General features: G+C 32.1%; 2 protein-coding genes and 2 long non-coding RNA genes across 5 annotated transcripts; 2 read left to right on the top strand and 2 right to left on the bottom strand.

Moving 5' to 3' along the window:
* Window positions 1-678: 678 nt before the first annotated feature.
* Window positions 679-1,414, bottom strand: LOC111381572. The gene is made up of 2 exons (XM_023005365.1): window positions 1,074-1,414; window positions 679-973 (listed from the first exon to the last, which is right to left on the bottom strand). Exons 1-2 carry the CDS (start codon window positions 1,317-1,319, stop codon window positions 806-808), a joined length of 414 nt encoding a protein of 137 aa, XP_022861133.1. The 5' UTR covers window positions 1,320-1,414; the 3' UTR covers window positions 679-805.
* Window positions 1,415-7,380: 5,966 nt separating this feature from the next.
* On the bottom strand, window positions 7,381-9,960 carry LOC111381573. 2 transcript variants are annotated; one of them, XR_002700366.1, is made up of 3 exons: window positions 9,863-9,960; window positions 8,017-8,348; window positions 7,381-7,911 (listed from the first exon to the last, which is right to left on the bottom strand). It is a non-coding gene; the product is annotated as an uncharacterized LOC111381573 (long non-coding RNA). The 2 variants fall into 2 exon arrangements; XR_002700365.1 differs by lacking the exon at window positions 9,863-9,960 and having other exon boundaries at window positions 8,017-8,779.
* A 2,367-nt stretch (window positions 9,961-12,327) lies between these two features.
* Window positions 12,328-13,828, top strand: LOC111381571 (transcription factor MYB102-like). Its single transcript, XM_023005363.1, has 3 exons — window positions 12,328-12,633; window positions 12,736-12,865; window positions 12,959-13,828. Exons 1-3 carry the CDS (start codon window positions 12,501-12,503, stop codon window positions 13,728-13,730), a joined length of 1,035 nt encoding a protein of 344 aa, XP_022861131.1. The 5' UTR covers window positions 12,328-12,500; the 3' UTR covers window positions 13,731-13,828.
* An 8,979-nt stretch (window positions 13,829-22,807) lies between these two features.
* Window positions 22,808-24,441, top strand: LOC111381562. Its single transcript, XR_002700363.1, has 3 exons — window positions 22,808-22,881; window positions 22,992-23,178; window positions 23,587-24,441. It is a non-coding gene; the product is annotated as an uncharacterized LOC111381562 (long non-coding RNA).
* The last annotated feature ends 489 nt before the right edge of the window (window positions 24,442-24,930 follow it).

Here is a 24,930-nt window from a genome sequence, read left to right as displayed (position 1 = left end):
CGCCCTTTATATTTATTTTTTCAAATTTTAATGTTTGAGATAGTATTTTTTAGGAAATATATGATTAAAAAAGGTGGAAAATTTTCGATTTGCTTGTAATATTATCTTATGAAAGATTATATGGTTGAAATAAGAGAGAAAATAAAATAAAAGAAAAAATGAGCAAATAGGGGGCAAAGAAACATTTTGATCACAGAAGCAAAGAGTGGATGACGAGATAAAGCCCTTGATTAGGCTCCATTTTTTCAAATTATGGCCCGTTTGGTAGGGATTTTTTGCTCAAAAAAATTGATTTTTTGATCGTTATTTTACTATTGAAACCGTAATTTTTGACTTTTTCTCTCACATGTGGACCCCATTTTTCTTCTAACGATCAAAAAATCAATTCTCAAAATCCCCACTAAACGGGTCCTATAATAAAATGAATAGTAAATTTTTTGAAGAATGTATCATTAAAAAGAATGGAAATTTTTTTAAATTTACGTATAATATTATTTTATTAAAGGATGAGTAGTTAATAAAAAGAGTGATTATTTTATTGAAGGATATATGATGGATAGGAAGACAAAAATAAATAAATTTTAATTTAATGAGAGTCAAATAGGGCTAAAATGTGTCACTAAGGTTGATAAGAAGAGATATTATTTTATCTAGGACGTGTGGTTAGACAAAAATGAATTTTAATTTGATGAGAGCCAAAATGGGCTAAAATGCGTTCCCTAATATTCTTTCTTAATTCAATAATAATACTTCTGGGACTGTAATGTTGGTAAACAGATAAACCAAAGAAAAGGGAAGGAAATTTTTACATTAGGAATTCGGAATCATCCCATTGGAGAACAGCAGAGTCCAAATTCTGTTCTCTCTTGAGCTTATCCTTGACAAACCAATCACAAATCTTCCCCGCATTCAGCTCCTCAATTGAACATCCTTCCTGCTCCGAAATCACTCTCAGTAGATTCAGCGACGATATCTGCAAAAGTTCTACAATGTTAGTCCTAAACTAAATACCTCTCAAATCTGTTTACAATCACAAAAAAATAAAAAAAATAAAAAAATTGCGGTAAATTCACCGTTAATCGACATAAAAACCGCTCATGGCTGCTGAGGCCGGAAATTTCAACCAAACCAGCCTCTTCAAGAGTTAAAAAACCACGCGGTCCGCTCTTCTTCTCTGCACATGCTCTCAAGGAAAGATTGCTTCTTCTGCGAGAAACATTGAATGATACAGTAGTGTCGGACTGTATTTTTATAGTTCTGGAAAAATTGGAGAGAGATGATAATTGATATTTCCCCGCACAAGGAATGGCTGTATTCATAACTTCGTAATTTGTACGACAATTTTTTGTGCTTTAACGGAGGAAGAGTCACAGAGAAGCCTATCTGAATGGATTGTGTTGCGTTTGTGTGTGGTTGATAGTTGAACTCCTAAGTAGCAGAGAGAGTTGATGGATTCAGTACAGCCCATTGATCTATCCACAGCCCACGATGGGTTAGGCAGGCCCATTAAAGTCATTGAGTGAAAATAGAACATTCGAATTGTTATCCACCAACCTTATACATTGTGATTTGAGAAATTCGATATAAAAATTTCTCTATTAGAAATTCTAGTAAGGCTCTTATTATAATTTTATGAAACTCTAAATCTCAAGAATTTGAAAACCTAATTATTTTATTGTCAAGATCTTTCAATTATATCATCAAGAGAATTATTAAAAGTAGAACATACCTTAATTTAATTATGAATGGTTCTTTATTACTGGATCTTGATTTCAAATCTTGAATTTTAAAGATCAAGTGCAATCTCTTCATGTTTTGCTTCTTAATCTTTAATCTTGAATGCTTAAATGATTATTGATTTTGATTGGGGTTTTGAATCTTCCTATTCGGCATGTTTTATCTTAAAGTCTATAACTTTAATTCTTTGTTAGATCACTGTAATTGGGCTTAACCTTAAGATAACATTTATACACAATTAATTAAATATATAGGCACACATGATAAATTAAAAACCCTACAACTCTAACATATCTAATGTCTGTAATTTGTTGGGAAAAAAATGTTGACGACCTCAATTTTGCATGGACGCATGGTCAACAGAATCTCGGTCATCTCCACTTCACATAAGCATTTTCTGCACACTAGAATACATGGTTAAAAGACAAATGCCATCAATTAAAAAAAAAGTTCAACAACCGTTTTTACTCCGACGATCAAGTAAATTATCGAAAAGATGGCCCAAGATGAGGTTGTATAATTTAATAGGTCCAATCCAATTTAATAATTGATGCCGAATCGACATATGTAGGACACTTTCTGTCACGTGTATGCTATATAATTTATAGATATAATAAACGTGATCCGTGTATGAATAATAACTCACACATTAATAAGCTTGTTTGATTCCTATAAAATCCTTTTTTTTTAAAAATTCATTTTCAATCATACATTCACTCAATAAAATAATTTCACACCTAAATTTAGAATTTTTACCAATTTTTTAACTACAAATTCTCAAAAAATCATTCTTTGAAAATTTATTAACCCAAAAAAAGACTCAAATAAGCATTAAATCTAATTAAGTAATTAAATGTTAATAATAAAAATAGAGTTGGAAATATTGGTTTATAGAAAGTCATAGTAAGTAATAAGAGCTCATAGTCACATATCTAAAGAACTACCCTATCCATCTGATATGACAACTCATATAAAGGTATAATAAAGAGCTTTCTACCTCTTTATATTGTGTTTATGTTACATATCTTCGCTTGCTGATCACGGAGAAGCCTATCTAAATAGATTGTGTTGCGTTCATGTGCGGTTGAAAGTTGAAATTTAGGTAGCAGAGAGAATTGGTGGATTTAATAAAGCCCATCGATTTACTCACAGCCCACGATGGGTTAGGCAAGCCCATTAAAGTCGTGAGTGAAAATGGAACATTTGAATTTTTATTTATCAGCCTTATGCATTGTGATTTTGGAAATTCAATATAAAAATCTCTCTAATATAAATTATAAGGAGAATAACATCTCTGATATCTACAATCTGATGGTGAATTTGTTGAAAAAAGAAGTTGTTGACCTCAATTTTTACATGGACGCATGGTTTATAGAATCTTGGTCATCTCCCCTCTACATAGGTGTTTCCTACGCACAACACAACATTAAGAGGCAAAGACTTTTGGTCCAGAAAAAGGTCCGACGATCGTTTACACTTCGACAGCCAGCAGTCAAGTCAACCGTCGGACGAGAGATAATGACTGCAAGAGATGAGAGAGGGGGGTTTGACTAGAGTTAGAATGTCATATCTTCTTTGAAATGGACACACACATAGAGAGAGAGAGAGAGAGATGGGCCTAAGATAGGGTTGCATAATTTAATAGGTTCAATCTAATTGAATAATTGATGTCGAATCAACATATGTAGGACCTCCTCTATCGCGCGTATATTACGTAATTTATAGGTATAACAACTGTGACCCATGTATAAATAATAGCTCACACATTAATAAGCATGATTGATTCCTATTTTTTAAAAACTCTTTTTTATTTAAATTCAATTTTATTCATATATTTATTCAATAAAATAATTTTACATGTGAATTCAAAATTTTTACTTTTTTGAAACTACAAATCCCTAGAAAATCACTATTTCAAAATCTATTGACCTCAAAAATAGACTCAAACAAACCTTAAATCTAATTAAGTAACTAAATGTTAATAATATAAAAATAGATTTGGAAATGCTGGTCTATGGAAAGTCAACTTCGTAGGTAATAAGAGTTCATTTTAATGAACTACCCATTGGGCCCTTGAGGTTCTGGGACACTCCAAGGTAGCCTTCCCCACACGTGCAGTCAGGAAACTAAAAAAAGCAACATAGCTTGCCATCATACTTATTTATAAGATATCGTTAGCGTACTTTTGAGAATACAGCAATAAATCCGTAATAAGCAATCTTGTTATGCCACATGTGTAGGGGAATTCTCTAAGTCCGTAACTCACTCCCCATTCAATCCTTCATAGCGAACGTGTGTTTTGCCTCTCCATGCATTGCACTCCCTTCAATGCTAGTGGGTTTGAAAATTCCTCCACAATTGCGGCATCATCTCACTGATGTGTCGGCGTTGACAGTTCTCCCTGCATCTCTTCCTGCAATAACTCATACATGTCGCATTCGACATCATTATCACCCTCTGCATTAATACCTCGAGTGGACGGCTCTTCTGGCTATTGCATTATTAAGCACGTTGAATAAGTCCACACAAATGCCCCACTCTTTGTTTTCCTAATCAATGCTTTGGTCATGCCCATTTGAAACAAATGTTCATACAGTAGGCAAAACTGCATAACGAATGCACCTTTTCCATCGTCCTCAAAGCTTTCCACTGCCAATTCCCTTTGCATGCCAATCATTTGCCACATGTTGGCAGTCCCAAAATTTTCTCCACCGAAATGTATGCCATCAACGTTGAATAATCAATAACGCAACGTTCAGAGCGAACCTAGCTCAAATACAAGTGTAATGGACCACCCGTTCAACCCTTGAGGTTTCAAGACACCCAAAGGTAGCCTTCCCCACACATGTGATCAACAAGTTAGATATGCAACATAGGCACAATATAAGTTGGGAAGCTTGCCATCGTACCTGCTTATGGGATATCATTAGTGCACTTCCAAGAATATAACAATAAACCCGCAATAAACAATCTAGGTCGATCCGTGACTTCATGCTCCAAATATTTTAATTTACCTTACCTTATTAGGGGCGGTAGATTATATTCAAGATGAAGAGGCTTGAGCAAAAGGCTTTAAAGTGTATCAGCCTAATCCGAACTCTTCTTTAATGGCAAGTTCGAGCATTTCCTCCAGTACAAATTTCACACTTGATGTATCTCAGTGCTTACTTGCCCAGGCATTTTTCAATATTGAATCGACTAATTTTCTTCTTACAGAAAAAAACCTTTATTTTTTTGCTGGACAGACGTCTAACTTTTGACGCATTTCTTATTGGTTCAGAAATCATTTTAAAGACATTTTCCGATTTCCGTGTAGCACGATCATAGCCTCATAAAATAGAATGTGTTAACGTTGTACTAGTCTCACTAAATTCAGTTTTATTTTATTTTCTAAGTTAAATAGATGTTCAATTTTAGACTTATATAACATAGGTTCAAAATTTATTTTGAACGAACTAATGTAGGTCAAACATTTCCTCTCGAAATTGAATGTGTTAAAGTTGGAACATGATCTCTCTAAAATCAATTTTATTTTCTAAATTAAACGAAGGTCTAACTTTAGACTTATTTCTTATTGGTTCAGAAATGATTTTGAACCATCTAATGTCTAATGTAATATGAATATCTCCTCAACGAAGTTCAATGTGTTAACATTGGACATAGATAGTAATCTTACTAAAATCTGTTCAAGAAGCACACTCAGACATTGACACTATTATACATGTCAATCTCGACCTCCAACCAACGACAAAATCGATTACGACAAAAGACGAAATCGCCTGAAATATCTACAAGAATTCCTCATACATCAAGAATGGATCAAAAATCAATTAGGTTTTCGTTTTCCCTCATCTCACCTGAAAAAAAGTATTTTATTTTTCTGTAAAATATTTCCTAGAAACATCTCGAATTGCCAGGTGTTCCTTTAACTGTACTAAATTAAAATATTCATACGAATATATTGCATGGAATGGCAAAAAATTATGTGTATATATATATATACACGTATGTCAGTATGTGTATATCCTTCGACTTATATATTATATTCTGTATATACTCTTTACGTAAACAAAATCTTAAGCAATATAAATGGAATGGCTCAGAATAGCAACATGGCATACTATCCACACATTCCTTGGATCTCGTTATCTAAAAACAGCACATAATCTAATTATAAGTAAAAATATTTGATAAAATAATTAGTTATTCCACTAAAACCCATTAATATTCAATGTTTGTTGGAGTAAACCAACAGCTCACAACAAAAACCAACACGTAATCCACCTAAAAAATTATACGTCTGTTACTTTTAGTCAACTCTGGAACGTAATTAACTTAATCTGGTATTTATTTTCAAGCGAACTTTAGATTTGCGACAAGTAATTGCTTATTCGAGTATAAGATTATATAAATTAAACTAAATAATCTTCTTATCTGCTGATTAAGCTTGATTTCATTAATAATTTAATTATACTGTTGCCTTCTTGACAACAAGAATGGGGGCATTAGCCTAAAATTACGCACGCACGCACGCACGTCGTAATTAATCTTAATCCTTTGTTTAAGGATAGTTAATATGGGAAAGTTTCCATGTAACCAGAGAGAACACGAGATCATATCTTACTTAACTAAAATAATATTATTGACCAAAAAATAAATATTTAATTTATGTGAGAATGAGACACTTGTTCACGTGATTTTGAAGTTCTTGATATGTACATAATCATATGCTAACGCGTGTCCTAATTATATAATAACGTTGTTATTTAAGTTTAATTTGGGTTATTGTGTACATTAGTGAACCATAATCTATTTCCCTTCAATTCTCATTAGTTTCTATTTTGATCTCATTAATTACTTAATTAATTGAAGGAGATAATATTTTTGCATGTATTTACGAAAGAAAAAGCTTTAGCGACTATATTTTTGTTGTTTGGACTTTGAGTCCCATTCTAAGTATGGTACGTCGGTCATGTCCCAAATTTGTCCATGTTATCGTAAGGTGAATTTTCAAATTTGTGTGGACTGGTAAAACACGATAGTGGCAGATTTCATGACGAAAGAAGCTTATGTTTTCATTTTTGAATTTTTGAAAACAGAAAACGTTTTTTGTTTTGAGAGACTATTTTCGAATTATAGAAAACGTGTTTAGTTTGTCAATTTGAAAAATGATTTCTCAAAACAGAAAACTAAAAAATGCCTTTGGTTTAAAAATTTTAGAAATTGTTTTATGACATTTATTCAACTAATTTGATTATTTAGTAAAACAAAATAATTTTAGATTAATATATTACCAGATAATATATATTTTAAACTTGGTGAATTTACTATTTTTTCTTGCAACAAAAATAAAATAATAAATACTGAATGTATAGAGAAAAAATTGGAATCCTTGCAAAATTTATCAATTAATAATTTTTTTTTCAATTAATTTGATTTTTTTAATAAATTACATATCAATTTTAAGCTAATATATGATCAAAAAATATAAAATTTAAAGTTGATAGAAAAAAAAGAAATCATTGTATATCTCCTCGCATCAAAATCATTCATACATAATAAATCATTGTCACTCATATCATCTATGTACTTACCATATCATTTATAAAAATACTCCAACAAGTATAAATACCAAAATCTGCATTGATAAAAATAAAACTAGTAGTAAATGTTGAGAATTACAAAGTTCATAGTCAATATATAAAAAGAACACAATCCTACATTATAAGTTCAAAATACTCAATCCGACCAATTAGGCAAATCAAAGAAGTTCCAAGATAGTTCCTTTCCTAATTTTTGGTATTATTATAAATGTCATCCTGAAATCTGGATCCTTAAAAGCCTTTATTGCTTTCATATAAATCTCGTTAAGACATTCCTTCCATGTTGTTTAAGATGTTCAAACATGCCATATTTGAATAAGGATTTGGACTAGTAATTTCACTAGTGCCCTCGTGATTAGAAACTTCATCGTCATCATTCTCCACACGTACGTGCACTCCCTTGCTCAAAAACTCATCTTCTAGCCGTCTTTCTTCCTCTGAAGTTGGAGGAAGCTGAGTAGAAGCATGGCCTAGACCTCCAGTGGCTGTAGTCCTGCTAAAAATCTCTCCAAGCAATTCGTAATGCTTACATTCGTCCCGTCCAAAATGTCTTATAGTCGCTTTTGTTTATCTACAATTTAAAAAAAAACGCTAACATTAATAGTGAAGCAAAATGCTAAACAAAAAATGATATCATAAATAAGTAATGCTAAAAATTTTCTTTTACAACACATACCATAAAAAAATGTTGCCAAACTTCTTCTGTAGCATCCACTTCGTTGGTATTTGGATCCCATGTAACACCCGGATGCCCTAAAAGGTCAAAGAACAAGCGATATACCTTATGCAAACGATTCCACTTACCCTTCAATCTTTCTATCCCGTAATCTGATTTTGTGGCAACAATCATCTCTTGATTGATCTTGTCCCAATAGTCTTTTGTGAACGTAGAACATTGCAACTTCCCTGGTTTCACATTATCGTAAAGTATTCCAATAAAAACGTGTTCGTTTTGATCGGATCATGACATTGTTTCCATATTCTTACCTCTATGACCACCCATGTTCTCTAATGAAGATGAATAAATATTAATCACTTAACCAAAATATAACCACAAATTCCATATAGAAAATCAAATAAGTTGACATCACAAGGAAAGAAAACTGATTCAAAATTGTCCCTTTCCCCAATCTCTGCAATCGTTTACTTCAAAACCAAACACGATAAGTGACTATCCTAGGTATGATGGTATTCTCATTTTTTTCTTCCCAGAAGTCCAGGATCCGTTCAAAATGCTCAAAACTCATTAATTGTTGCAACAAGTCAATTATCCACTGTGTAAAATGACAAAAAAATAAATTTCGTACACTGATGTAGATATATATATGACCTCCGTCATTGATTGCCAAATATAATGTATTAAAATTCATCGGCTCATATACTTTTATTTCTTTTCCAGTAAAATGAAATTGGAGCACTTTTCGTTTTACTTTAGCCATTTTTTATAAGAACTAGTAAGAAGGTCTCATTGCCCCCCGGGGCATATCGCAGTGGTGCAAAGAACAAATGTGTGGTATACTTAGCCTTACTGGCAACCGCAGTGTGAGGGTTCAATTCCTAAAATATGGATTGAGATTCTTTGTGAGCATCAGTGTACAGGCAACTCTTGTTCATTGGCCTGTTGGGACACGTCCCGCATTTAATCTTTCTCATGATACTTTAGGGGCGGGGCGGTGGGGGACCCTTAAGGTTGGGGTTCAAACTTTTTAGTAATAAGGTCTCATTCAAATTCATTTAAAATTCAATTGAATTAATCATGCACTCACAATTTAAAAAATCCAAATTCTACCTTACTTTCTTATTCTTTCTCTATCATCATAACAAATCCCTTGTGCTATTATTGTTATTTTTCATTCATCAACTAATTACATATGATAACTATATAGTGTTCTCCTTAGCAAGTCATATTACTGTTATGCGTCCTCTTCCATAGGTCATCCTTCTCAGTCAGTATTTCCTCGGCCGCAATTTATCCTCGATGAATTCCCATAACTTTATAATACTTTAGCAATCGTTACATAAACCCAGAATCCGACCGAATGGCCAAAAAATTAAAAGATGCAAGATTATCAGTTTCACCAAGAAACCAAAAATAAAATTCGTAGAAAGAGAATGGACTTACGAAAACACTGGTCCAATAGGAATCTTAAGTGAATAACATTCTAAAATTATCACACGTATAGTAAAATTAAAGCCAATTCAATATTTTCTATACACTTCAGTGTCTCACACACAAATCTCGGAAAAAAATAGACGAACTCAGTAATCTTTTACACACAACTCTCAGTAATTTTTCTCTATATTTTAGTTCTGTTCCTTTACATTTCAGACAAACTCGTGTTGTATTTGATGTGGCACTCACAGTTCATCGCAAGAAGTCTTCTTAGGATATTGAAATTGGGCGAAACCCCTTCTTGATTCTGATTTTAGAAAGTGTGAAAGCAAGAACAAGATACCCTAAAATACCAAAGGGGGGGGGGGGGGGCGTGGTTTCCAAGCAAGTTTTGAGGAAGATTACGTACCTGCTCGCTAGATTGTAGGACCTCGTCAGATTGTAGGATGTTGCCGGACGGAGGACGTCGTTGTGCGGTTTATTGGAGAACGTGTCGAGTGAAGTGAGAGAGGAATCGTGAGAAAATGGCAAAGTTTTGTTGTTTTAATTGGAATTTTACTGTAGCGGGTTTTTTTTACCGTGTTTTGAGTATTTTCGACATTTTCAACTAAAAACATCCAAAACGAAAAAACACTGTTTTCATTTTCAGTTATAAATTTTTTTTTTGTTTTCGAAAATACATTTTCAGAAATGACGTACCAAACAAGTTTTGGACGTTTCGAAAACTAAAAACAGAAAACGACTAGAAAATGGAAAAGAGAACGCCCCCTTAACTTTTATGATGCAATCTTATACGTCTGAATAACAAATACTTAATATCCGACATTTGTGATGAAAGTATTTGGTGTTAGCTATTTGTTTAACTTAATGAAGACATCTAAAATCACATTTGAAAATTTAAACTCAATTTAAATACAAAATAAACTGAATATATAAATAGATGGCAACATCAAGAGGTTGATTTCCGAAAGGCAAGGTGGTGCTGGAGCGAGATTTTTTAAGCCTCGTTTCTCCATTTACTTATTTATTTACTCATTATATTTTTTTTAATTTAAAAATATAAGATAAAATGAGAAAATAAGAATTGAGTGCCATTTTATCGTCCTCATATATAATAGTATAATACGATCTTCTAGTCAAAGTCGTACCATATCTAATGCTGATCCACACACACATATAAAAAACAAAAAAAACAAAAAGAAGTTGACACAGAAGAGAATAGAAGAAGTAATTAGCACCTCAATTTCTATACATCCTACTGGCCAGTTTCCTTGTATAAAACATAAAAAAGTGAGAAAGCTATTGTATAACCTTGATTGAAGATGATTAATAAACTATGGATTTATGACATAGAATAGGCTTGACAAATTAATTGATGGCAGTTGAGGTATTGCTTGATGCCACGTATAAGGTCTGCTACTTTGCTAGGTATAGTTGATGTTATTGAACTAAAAAGATTTGAAATAGAATTTAGTCAAGATTTTGTGTTATCGTGTTCTCATTTTGATGAGATCTTACTTTTTTTATTTGATCATGTTTAAAAGTTATTTCATTAAAAGTAAATTTTGTTATTCGAATATTGACAAGTAAATAATTTGGGATTGATTGGAGAAGAATCTGAAGATGAGATGATATTTAAAAAAGGAATAAAGCTCTTGCACAGATTCCTTTGCACAAGATCTGTACAGGGGTTCTCACATGAGGATGGACCCCACACAGATCCCTTTGCACAAGGTCTGTACAGGGGCTCTCACATGAAGGTGAACCCCATGTATGGGATCCAACCCATGTGTGTGTATCTTGTTTAAAAAAAAATAGTTAATATATTATGTAAATCATTTTTGGCAATAAATGCTCCCATATGTTGGCAAGCAACAAGCTCTATTATTGTCTCCATGAATTTAATGCTTACTTAAAGTCTATAAAAGCATTTATTATTCAACATATAATATCCAAATTTTTCCAACCATACCAAAACAGGACCACATCATCGTATGTATCAAATCACATAAATAAAAGAAAAAGTTTTCCAATCCCAGACTGCCCATGTTGAGAGAAACAATACCTTGTATAATCGTACTCGAAGATTGGAACTGAATAGTCTTTTCAATATGACACGCTACATGGCTCAATAAAGCCGGCTTGATTTTGAAGCCATGCAAGACGATAAGAAGCCGTGAAATGTCCGTAACACAAAGGTCTAGGGGGTACGTGGACTTGTGCTGTTGGTGACACCTAATATGAATCCAGAAAGAAAGGAGATACACCTCGCACGAAAATGATTTGAGGGAAGATGGATAAATTCCCATTTGGTTTTGCTAAGAATATGATTTTTAATCGAATTAATATAAAATGATTAAATGTATAGTAGAAAAGTTGATAAAAATTATGAATTATAGAAATTTAATTCACAGAAATGCTACAGAATACTCACAATGAATAGGTGATTTTTCAGCATTTTTTTATTACATCATGGAACCCACCTATGTGGTTGTTTGGAGGAATTATGTGAGATATCCTTCTGTACACACAACATTTTTATTAAATATATAGTTAAAATTAACTACTGACGATAATTTGAATGTTTATCATCTTTTTTAATTACCAAACATGAATTGTGAATACAAATAATAAGTTGAAAAATATAGGTAAAATTGTAGAATACTAATTAAAATTCAATGGAGTCGAACATGCACTTACTATTTAATAGTCAAGTCAGTCATTTATTCTACCATAAAATGCAAAGTTTGAGAAAGAGAGATCGATTTACTTTTCCCCTAGAGAGAGAGAGAGAGACAGAGAGAGTGAGTTAAGTTCACATTAATCATTTTAGAACGGGGACACGTTGCCACATTGATTAACTGGGACGGCACCGAATTATAGACTTGCATTTGTTCTCTTATAGCCCAATCCCCTCTATATATATACCTAAACCAAGTACCTCACATTCGGACCAACAAATTCTCTCTCGCCCTCTATTTATCTCTGCCAATTCGATCAGAAATTTTAATAAATTATCTAACCCTTCAATCAGAAGCTAACACACCATGGGAAGAGCACCATGTTGTGACAAAAATGGACTCAAGAAGGGTCCTTGGACGCCTGAAGAAGATCAAAAACTCATTGATTATATACAGAAACATGGCTATGGAAACTGGCGAGCCCTTCCAAAGAATGCAGGTATATTCACTTTTCTTTTGAATTTTTTGCACTTTGAATATCGCACTAAAGTTTTTCATCGTTGAGAATTTCAGCAGTTTTTGTTGAATTTTGTTTATGTAGGGCTTCAGAGGTGTGGAAAGAGTTGCCGCCTACGTTGGACTAACTATCTACGGCCTGATATCAAAAGAGGAAGATTTTCATTCGAAGAAGAAGAGACAATAATTCAACTGCATAGTATACTGGGGAACAAGTCAGTTTATAATTTTTGTCTGACTTTTAAGTTACATGGAGATTGAAAAGGCAACGCCGGGTTTTTTAATCATTTTTCCTTGACCATGTACAGGTGGTCCGCCATTGCTGCTCGTCTTCCAGGAAGAACTGATAATGAAATCAAGAACTACTGGAACACCCACATTAGGAAAAGGCTTCTTCGAATGGGAATTGATCCTGTGACTCACAGTCCTCGCCTCGATCTTCTCGACTTATCCACTGTTCTAAACTCATCTCTCTACAATTCATCCCATTTTAATTTTTCACGATTATTAGGGATGCAGAATATAATAAACCCTGATTTGCTAAGGTTATCCCAAACCCAAAACCAAGATTTTCTTCTACAAAATAATGTTCAAGCAAATCAGATTTCCAATGCCCCTGTCCAAAACCAAATGCCCCCGTTAGTCCAACCTTGCCAATTACTAGAAACCCCACTACAAGATGATCGATCTCAACTCATGATGCAATCAAACGGTGAAGGTTTTTCACAGAATTGCCCACTGTATGAATGGCAAAGCAGTGGATTAATGCCATCTATTTGGGAAGAGGATTATCTACCTGCAGTCAAAAATTACGGCTACAGCGGGCCGTCCAATCAATCCATCATAGATCCTCCTCCGTCCGATGATCAGACTTCAACATTTCAATCTAATAAAAGCAATAATTTCAGCTTCCAATCCGTCAATATATCAACGCCCTCATCAAGTCCAACTCCATTGCGCTCAAGCTCAACTTATATTAACAGCAGCAGTACAAGTCATGAAGATGAGAGAGAGAGCTACTGCAGCAACATGTTAAATTTCGATATTCAAGATATCTTGGATGCAAATGAATTTATGTAACTTCATCAAGAATGAATTTATCTCAGTTTAAATGTTTTTCAAATCCTCTGTGCTTGGCTTGAACTTAATTTCCTCTTAAATCAATTTCTTTAACGCAATTTTTGCTATTTTCCGACAAGGAAACAGCATTCTTTAAATGGTTGTTCGTGCTTCTTGTGAAATTTTCATTACTAGCTTAAAATCATATATTATTTCTTATATTGTTTGTCACGTATCTTACTCTATTTGGTATATTAAAATTGATTGACGCCCAGAGCATATCTAGAAATATACACAGTACGTATTCAAATCGGAGAAATTAATTATTCATCACTGACCAGAAAATAATTGTACGAATAGATATTGCTAAAATAACAAAAATGTGCATGGATTATGGATAGACAGAAAAATCATGGCAAAGACTTTACAAGTATAAAGCAGATAATATATTAAGGGCTTGTTTGATTTTTTTGATAGCTAGGAGAAAAGGGAGGGCACTCGTGAGAGAAGAAGTAAAAAATTAGGACTAGGATAGTGAAATAACGGTCGAAAAATTATTCTTTTGCCGTAAAAAATCACTCCCAAACGAGGCCAAAAGCTGTAGTCCTGGCAAAAAAAAGAAAAAATTGAAAAATATTTGCATTGCAAATTGTCCGAAATCATAGATCCCAACAGTGAAATTCCGGCGACGGCACCACTGGAATCGGAGGCTGGAGTTTTCCAAGGAGACACCTGTCCGGCCACGTGTATGATACAACTCTCAAATCATTTATGCATAAAGTAATATTATATTTGCATGACTAATCGGGTTGACTTTTGACTAAAGGCGGCACGTTTCAGAGAAGTATAGGTCGATAAAGTAGTGGGGACCACTTGTAAAAGGTCTAAATAGCTTTATTGAATATCACGGCGTGGCTCTTGTGCACTTTTTCTGCTTTTTGCCCTTGATTGAAAAAAATGAGGACGTGTGTCCAAACAATGGATTACGTCATCGGTTAGACACGTGGATGGGTCCCGCTGTCTACGGATTCACCCGGTAACTAAACGTAGATCTTGTGTAGAAAAGGGGAGATGTCATGTATACGTATAGCCCCTGTTCAGGGACTTAAATGTTTTGTAAGCCCTTTGTTATCCCCATTTTGGCATAAATAACAAATTTTGAATAATAAATTGATTGAGAATGTCTGATTAAAAATTAAAGAAAGATTTTTAATTTGCGTGTAATATTATTTTATTGAAAAATGTATTAGTGAAAATGAGTTTTTAAAAAATAAATTTTTAGAAGAATGGAAATCTAACAAGAGCTAAGTCACTAAATTATATTCTCATCACGTTTTACTCACTTAAAAACGCTTTCGAGTGATCACTAAACTTTAATATGTTGCAATTTATCACTCACTTATCATATTTTATTAATGATTGAACTTTAAATTACCTTCGAGTGATCACTGAACTCCAATATGTTTCACTCTATCATTCACCCACTATATTTCACGAGTCATTGAACTTATACCTCTGTCACGCTTTACTCAATGAACTTTAAAATATTTTCGAGCACTCGCTAAAATTCATAATATTTTCAAGCATAGTTGATTTTCTATGAGATTTGTCTTAGATATAAAAGTGGAATAAAAGAAATATCGAATAGATAATGAGACCCTCAATTTAGGGCGAGAATATTGTAATGATAAAAAAAAAAGAAAAAGATATAATTTTTCTAGTCGTCAAAAATATATTCAATGGGATAGAAGATTTTTTTTTTTTTTAATAAATTTCAATTGAGATTGTAGACCAAAATCAAGAATAAAAAATTATATCTCAAACAAGCAGTAAAATTTTCGAGTTAGAGTTAATAATATTAATCAAGACTAACAAAATATATATTTTTCTAGTTGTCACAAGATAATTATAGTGGAAAGAATAGTGTCATCATCGTGCGTGGTTTTTTATACTTCAAAATTTCAATTATTGAACAATTGGATTTAAGAGTAAAATTTAGTGACCATTTGAAAGAATTAAGTTCAATGAGTAAAGCGTGACGAAAGTATAAGTTCAATTACTAATAAAACATGATAAGTGAGTAATGAAGTGCAACATTTTAAATTTCAATTACCACTTGAAAACATTTAAAAGTTCAGTGACTAATGAAAGAAATGTGCGGTCGATAAAGTAGTGGGGACCACTTGTAAAAGGTCTAAATAGCTTTATTGAATATCACGGCGTGGCTCTTGTGCACTTTTTCTGCTTTTTGCCCTTGATTGAAAAAAATGAGGACGTGTGTCCAAACAATGGATTACGTCATCGGTTAGACACGTGGATGGGTCCCGCTGTCTACGGATTCACCCGGTAACTAAACGTAGATCTTGTGTAGAAAAGGGGAGATGTCATGTGTACGTATAGCCCCTGATTGGGGACTTAAATGTTTTGTAAGCCCTTTGTTATCCCCATTTTGGCATAAATAACAAATTTTGAATAATAAATTGATTGAGAATGTCTGATTAAAAATTAAAGAAAGATTTTTAATTTGCGTGTAATATTATTTTATTGAAAAATGTATTAGTGAAAATGAGTTTTTAAAAAATAAATTTTTAGAAGAATGGAAATCTAACAAGAGCTAAGTCACTAAATTATATTCTCATCACGTTTTACTCACTTAAAAACGCTTTCGAGTGATCACTAAACTTTAATATGTTGCAATTTATCACTCACTTATCATATTTTATTAATGATTGAACTTTAAATTACCTTCGAGTGATCACTGAACTCCAATATGTTTCACTCTATCATTCACCCACTATATTTCACGAGTCATTGAACTTATACCTCTGTCACGCTTTACTCAATGAACTTTAAAATATTTTCGAGCACTCGCTAAAATTCATAATATTTTCAAGCATAGTTGATTTTCTATGAGATTTGTCTTAGATATAAAAGTGGAATAAAAGAAATATCGAATAGATAATGAGACCCTCAATTTAGGGCGAGAATATTGTAATGATAAAAAAAAAAGAAAAAGATATAATTTTTCTAGTCGTCAAAAATATATTCAATGGGATAGAAGATTTTTTTTTTTTTTAATTTCAATTGAGATTGTAGACCAAAATCAAGAATAAAAAATTATATCTCAAACAAGCAGTAAAATTTTCGAGTTAGAGTTAATAATATTAATCAAGACTAACAAAATATATATTTTTCTAGTTGTCACAAGATAATTATAGTGGAAAGAATAGTGTCATCATCGTGCGTGGTTTTTTATACTTCAAAATTTCAATTATTGAACAATTGGATTTAAGAGTAAAATTTAGTGACCATTTGAAAGAATTAAGTTCAATGAGTAAAGCGTGACGAAAGTATAAGTTCAATTACTAATAAAACATGATAAGTGAGTAATGAAGTGCAACATTTTAAATTTCAATTACCACTTGAAAACATTTAAAAGTTCAGTGACTAATGAAAGAAATGTGCATGGTGATTGAACGATGGAACGTAATGTGTTAAAATTTAAATAACATTTGAAAATATTTTAAAATTCAATAAGTAAAACGTGAATAATGTTTTTGTTAATAATAAGCCCCTATTTGGGCCTTTTTTTTTTTTGGAATAAATAAATTTTGTAATAGCGATTTTTTTAAGAATACGCGGTGGTTAAAGTAGAAATTTTTTATCTAAATCAAACAAGTCCCAATTATAACAAATAATCATAACATAAATGTAGATAGATTTTGGTCAACTCTTGTTATCCAATCAATTAAGAGGTTAGATTAATGATGAAGTATAAAAATCAAAGCGTACGGACATTATTTGACTAATTTAGTACAAACCGACTTCGACGACAAGGTTTCTCTCTCTATATTTCTCTATCTAGCTCCACCGCCCAAAGAAAAGCCCCTCGAAAGTTTTTGAATAATTGCAAAAAGTCATCTTTTGTTTTTGCATGTGCTTTTTTTGTTTGGCAACTATCCCCTTTTCTTTCTTCTCATTTTTTCGTTTCAATATTATCGTCCATATTCATGATCTAGCATAAGCATCACAAAATAGACACAAGGTTCAAGACCTTTGGGTAAAAATGTCCAAGTAAATAAATGAATAATTTTAAAGTCTTTTCATGATCTATTCAAGTATTATAAATCAATCAACTATAATAACTTGGTCGTTCTCGATTCAATAATAATATCAAAATGTTCAATGAACTTTTGGAAACTGGCTACGTTAGATCATCTTGTTCAATTCTTTATCGATCTTAATTCAAACTTTAGAAAATTTACACCTCACTTAAGAGAGAAAACAAGTAACTGTAGTATTCTAAATTAGAGTATTATCTTTTGCACGCTAAACAGTTGTAGTGTACGAGCATATAGATCTTGAATTGAGATTAACCTTGTATGCCATAATGGACTATCTGATTGTGAATGATTATAATATTATTTTAATTAGTAAATGCCACAGCTGTCAATTCCGAATGTCAACTTTATTTTCTTCCATGGATGGAATTGTGTTCCATACATTGTATACCCTCATCTAATAATTTCTTACAAGTTGACATTATCTACATCAAATTATGAGGCTTGGAAGAATAATATACATGATGTCATGGGACGTAAACGTGATGTGCCAATGATTGATTGGTAAATTAAGAAATTTCCTTTTCCCTCCCTTAAAAATGTTCTTTTTAATCATCTCAAGAGTCACGAGTCATGATGCAATTGAACTATTTTGTGAAGGTTATAATGTAATTGGACTATCTGCATGATTCAAACTCACTATGATGGAAAAATTACATATTTCGAGAAAAAAGGTTGAGAAATGTCTCAAACTAATTTTACTGACATTGTTCATTTCCAATCTTTCAATTAATTAGTAGAGTTCGTCCTCTCGGCCGATCGTTGCCAAATTATTTGTGAAAACACTTCTTGGAAACACGTCTCTTACACTTATGTTGAAGTTGAGATTTGGCCTTGCATTTAGCTATCTTCTAACCGTTGATCCTTGACTTTTGACTTGGCTTATAAATTGCCTCTTTTGTCTTCATTTGAAGTGTTCATTATGTGTGTTAGTGTTTTGGCCCTCTGCCGTTTCATGTACTCCTCGTCTTTTATTTCAATCTCTGTAATCTGTATTGGATTATTCAGTGTTGTACTTAGTGTATAATGTGTGAGAATGAGAGGAGTTTACCATTGTGGTTATTGCGTCAAGGTGAGAAAAAACATAAGAAATCTCTAATTTCTTCATACATTATGTAACGATATTTAGTTGATTCTAGTAGTTTTAGAGCTATATCTATTTGTAGATGCTTAACATAGTGATTAGGTCGAAAGCTGAACATTTAAGCCCTTAAGGGTAAAAACAATTCTCTCCGTTTTTGATTATTTTGAAATTTGCAATTTATTTTCTTACAACGATTTTGGTTTAAACTGGGTTATTATGAATGATTTGAGACCAACAACTACAAATTTGACTCCTCTTAAAATAGAGGGGGAAAAAAAAAAGAAAACTAAAAGGAAAATTGCAGTTATAGTCCAAAATCTTTTCAAGAATTATAAATGATCTCACTTAAAAAGAAAGAAAACCTAGAAAAAAGGAATAAAAGAAAAACTTCATCTTCACTTTTTGAAAAGATTTGAGACTTTAGCTACAACTTTTCCTTCATTTTTTTGTTGCTTTTTTCATTATCTAAAGAGGATTAAAATTTGTCATTTTAGACAATTTGAATGACTAAAATGAACGGAAGGAATAATTCTACTAACTAAATGTTAGAGTTGAATGGTGTCACTAAAACTTATTGGTGAAAAGAAACGAATTATGATATACAACAATATAGTAGAATCCATTTTGTCTACGAAAAAGAATATTATAAGTCATGAACAGTCATGGTGAAAAGAGGTAAATGAAGAAAATCTCTTTTCTTAAATATGCCTTTCGATAAATGACAAACGCCTGTTGTAAGTATAGGCACAATACCCATTGTTTCTGAAAAAAAAAAAAGAAAAAAAAAAGAGACAAAAATCCCCTAGAATCCTCAACCACCAGCTATATCTTAATTACCTTTCTCCATCTTTTCATGGGTTAATTATTTGAATGGTCATTTACGACGAATTTCGAGTAGTAAAGTACAAATCGTTAAGAATTTTATTTTTGAGAAATACAAGGATGTTAACCTTCTTGTAATTTCAAAAATTCTCTGATTAATGATCTGAATATTTGAAGACGAGAGGACACGTGGTTTGAATCCTGATATTTGAGAATTTGTTGAATATTTGATTTGTTAAGAATTGATTTGTCTGGCACTTGAATTTCGAGATTTGGACTTAAATTTGATTTGATTTGATTTGAAAAATATTTTGATCTTCTTAAACTTGGCTTGAACTCGTTCCATTTGAAGAAGATTTTGATTTTCTTGGGGTTCACCAAATTTAAATTTGAGAGGATTTCTTCTCTTCTTCCAGATTTGGGTTTTTTTCAACACTCTATGAACGTTTTCTCTGCTATCACTTATTTTTCCTTATCTTATGGACCATTGATCCTATTTATAGGGGAAATTTCGTTATCAATTTTGGTAACCACTCAATTATCTTTAATTAAAAAGAATAATTGAGTATTTATGATTTTATTTATTTAAAAGGTGAGATGGGCCTTCCGAATTTTAAAGATTTTTATAGAGTCCAATTTAATAAATTTAATTGGGCTAATTGTTTAGATTGATCCAATCCTTTTTTTTTTTTTTTTTATGTCAACAGCTACTTAATAACTGAATTTAAAAATGTATTTAATAGTTTTTGAACTCTGTCGAGTGTTACTACTTTATAACCGAACTTAAAAAATGTATTTTACTGGTCACTGAACTATCTCAATGATCATTAAGATATATTTTTAAATTTCAGTTATTAAATAATAGCACTTAATATAGTTCAATGACCATTGAGATACACTTTTAAATTCAATTATTAAATCCATCAAACCGGCCTATGTTAAAGAAAGAACCAAAGAAAATGAATGAAAAAATAGGAAACAAAAAATCAGAGACCTATATTAGTCGAAGAAAAAATAGATCGTTTGTTGATATTCATCTAAAATAAGTGGATGACATTAGTTTTCAACTAAAAGTTTTGCTTCCCAAATGGAGGATATACAAGGCTAAATTAGCTCTGAATGATATTTGGAGTCATTAAATTCTCGACTAGCATATCTCTTTCATTGGCAACTATCGCTTCATTCACTTGAATTATCATATTGTTCAGTTCACAGATGTCGATTTTAGAAAAAAATAAGTTGTTATTATTTAATAACTGAACTTAAAATACATCTTAGTAGCCACTGAATTATGCACCGTATTATCCATCCATTACTCAATTCGATGCCTTTTTTCAAGCTAATGATTTTTTCCACTTGAGTGATGGATGAGTTACACAGTGCATAGTTTGGTGACTATTGGAATACATTTTTAAGTTTCGTTATGAAGTGGTAACACATGACAATGTTTATTGAAATATTTTTTTAAGTTCAATTATTAATTAGTAACACTTGACAAAGTTCAGTGATCATTCAAATAATTAACTTTTTTTTTTCACCAGCTTCACTTATCGGCATTTGCAACTCATCTATTTACGACCACCATCTCACCCCCACTTCTTCTTCATATTCACAACCATCACTCAATATTCGATTGTCGAAATCTCTGAAGATGAAGAAGTGAGTGGGATTGGGTGGAGTGAATGAAAGAAGAATTTAATCAAATGGGGAAAAATCAAGACTCAAGAGACGAAGAAAATGGGATCTCACCGATCGCCCTCCAAACAAAACCTTCATGCTATCGACTATTGGCCATATCTTCCGAGAGTCCCTATAATACAGAGAGAACATCTGGATTTCGATTTGAGCTCATAATATCATTACGAAAAGAGGAGGACGAGATAAGTAATACACATGGCTTATCCATGATGTACAATGGATTTCAAACATTTGAGTTCGTTTAGGACTCGAAAACTACTTTTTAAAGTTTTAGCGATATTTTTGTCATTTAATTTGTTTTGGATTCTTTTCAATTTTAGTTTATTTAAACTTTGTTTTCATTAATTTTAATCATCTTAAACTAGGATTTCATGAAAATCCTTAAAAATAAGAGGTTATTTCGTTGTTTTGCTCATCTTTCCATTATAAAATTTCATGAGTTTATTCCTTCATAATTTGGTGGATTTCGAATTTCAAGTTTCTTAAGATTTTCGCTTGAATCTCTTGTTTCGTGCTACGTTGTTGATGGTGTTGCACATTTTTCAATAAAATAATATTACATAAAATTCAATTTTTTAATATATTTTTATTTTTATATTTTAAAAGCACATTATTCATCAATCTATTATTTCAAAATGTATTCCTAGATTATAATGGGGCTTAAAGAAGAAGATTTTTTTTTTTTGAATTTATATGTAATATTATTGAATTGAAGAATGTGTGATTGAAAAGAAAGAATAAAAAAGATATATTTAAAAAAAAAATGGAGCAAGAATGCCATTGTTTGAGCCACATCATTTTCATAAGAATGTATTTTTGAATAGTGGATTGACGAGAAATGTGAGGTTAAAAAATTAATAATACTGGTTGTACAGAAAATATTTCACAGAAGTTATACAGATGTGTGACATGAGAGCGGGTCCCATGTGAAATAAAATAATGCCAAAAGATGATCTTCCCCTCATCTGTAAAGTTTTTGTTTTTGTACATTAAGCAGCTCTCTTAAAAAATAAGGAAAAATTTTATATTTGCGTGTAATATTATTTTATTAAGTCCTTGTTTGAGCCCCATTCTTTTGAAAAAATTCATTTTTCAAAAGTATTTTAACATCATTTTAACCACATATTATTCGATAAAATAATATTACACGTAAATCCAAAACTTTTCCTTATTTTTTAACCACACATTTCACATCAATATACTATTCAAAAATTCATTCTTCCCAAAAAATGGGGCTCAAACAAGGGCTAAAGAATGTGTATTAAAATGATATCAAATCACCCTTTAAAAATATATTTTTTGAAATAATGTGCATGGTGTAAAAGAGCACTTTTCAAAACGCACGTTTAAAATATGGCTCCACTTCTAAATTCCCATACGGTACTAATCCATAACTTCGAACTTTCCAAATTTCTTCCGTTCTCATTGTTCGCCCCCGGTGTAACCCGTAATTCTCTCTCTTTTGCGTTATTTCATTTGGATAAACCCATTAAGAAAAGATCTTTACCAATTAACGGACCATTTTTTGTTTTCTGTTTCTTATATATCATAACCAAGATTGAAGCTGAGTGAAGATGGTGTTATTGTTGATGGTGGCGGATTCTAAACATAATATTGTGAGATCAGTATGATTCAATCTTATTCACCGGCAATCTGTAGATAGTGATCGTGGCCGATACAATAATCATCCTGAGCTTATTAGTCTCTGCACTTCTCTTTCACGCCCAATTTTCGCCATGTCTAGGTCGGTATCTCTCTTTCTTCCATTTTTCTATATTGAATTCTTCCTTTTTTCAAACTGTTAAAATTTTCCCTCCCAATATTATGTTTTCAATATTTTTTCTTTCTTGTCGTTTGTCTTTAGAAAGTTTGAACTCTGGGGCCTTTGAATCTTTTCCGTATACTGCAAAGTGGTGTATTTCTATCATGAAAGATATTTACTTTAATTAATCTGATTGGTCAATGCAAATGCTTGTACTTATGTACTCTGTGCTTTTGCAAAGAGCTATGGGTTTTAAGGAAGCAGATTTTGGATATGCTCATATAATTGGTGAACTTCTTGAAATTGAAACGGAAAAATGATCAATTTTTTGTTCTTTGAAAAGCAAAATTCTTATAGGTGGTTATTCTGAACCTCGTCACGGTAACGCAGATCTATAAAAATTGGGAATATTAGGAGAGTTGGACGACTGTTGTGCAAAAATCAGATTAAAGTCAATTAAGAATGGTCGAGCTATGGAGCACTAGTTGGAACAGGGTTATGTTCTCGTCAATACAGATTGTATTCGCAAAATTCTTTTCCAGCAGGAGACATCCTGGGAATGCAATCAATAGCTACTTCAAGCATTTTTCGTCCTCATATGCAAGTAATCCTGTAGCATGTCATCCCAAAATTACGTGGAAGATGTTGTCACAGAGGGCTTTGCATAATGGGAGATCTTTATTACCCATTGTTAAGGAATAAATTCCACAAATATGGACCAACATATTGTTGAATATAGTTCAAAAATCAATAAAACACGCGTGGAATGAAAAAGGGGACCGAGGCCTTGACCTATGCCACCGTATAGGCCATAAAGGCGTGTGGCCGCATGGTCATTTGGGCCCTGTCTTTGGACAAACTATACCGTTGCATAGGTTTGTTCTATGTGACCGCATAGAACACTTTTTGCTAGTAGTTAGGACTGGTTTTTGTTTGAATTTTGGTGGCTTTTTCGATGATGTCTTGAATTTTTTCTTGAAGTTTTGGCGTCAATGCGTGGAGTATTGATTGAGGCCTATAAATAGGTGATCAATCACCAAAGCAAAAGGGTTAGAATTATTTGAGAAAACTATATACCCACAAAAGATCATTGCACAAAAAGATAAAAATATCCTTCTATATCATATTCAAAATTTCTGGTTTTATGTTCTTAAGTTTTGAAGGATTTCATTAGGGATGCGTTTGATTGCAAGCATGAAATTTGTATGGAAAGAAAATAAATCATAGGTAATTCAATTGCCTTGAACTTATTTGCATGGAAATTGTCAATTAAATATATTTGATTGATTTAATTTTCTACTTAAAAATATTATACTTGTTCGATTTTTATTGGTGGGTAGATGAGAGAGAGAAAAAGATAGCGAATTCCCTGAAAAATAAAATTTTACTCCTAAGAAAATATTTTCCTTGATTTTGAGGCAAATATGGCCATGTAACTAAGAGTAGGAAAATGTTTTTCATGGAAAAAATGTTAGTGAAATAGTATGAAAGTAGGAATTTTGGTGAAAAAAACACATTTTCCATGGAAAATATTGGTAATCAAACGCATTTTAAGTGCTCAAGTGTTAAATCCTTTACAAGGCTTGATAAATCCTACAAAACATTTGACAAAATCCTTTTAAGCATCAAATTAAATCCTAAAAGGGGCAATTATTGTTTGAATACAATGATTATGTTTTTGAGCCTTCATTTTCTGACTCTTCTTCTTCTTCTTTTTTCCTTCTCCATTCCCTA

This window comes from Olea europaea, unplaced genomic scaffold (assembly GCF_002742605.1).
Source record: "Olea europaea var. sylvestris unplaced genomic scaffold, O_europaea_v1 scaffold2333, whole genome shotgun sequence".
Taxonomy (NCBI): Eukaryota; Viridiplantae; Streptophyta; class Magnoliopsida; order Lamiales; family Oleaceae; genus Olea; species Olea europaea.
Note: the sequence above shows the minus strand (reverse complement) of the source record. Positions and strands in the feature narration are given on the sequence as shown.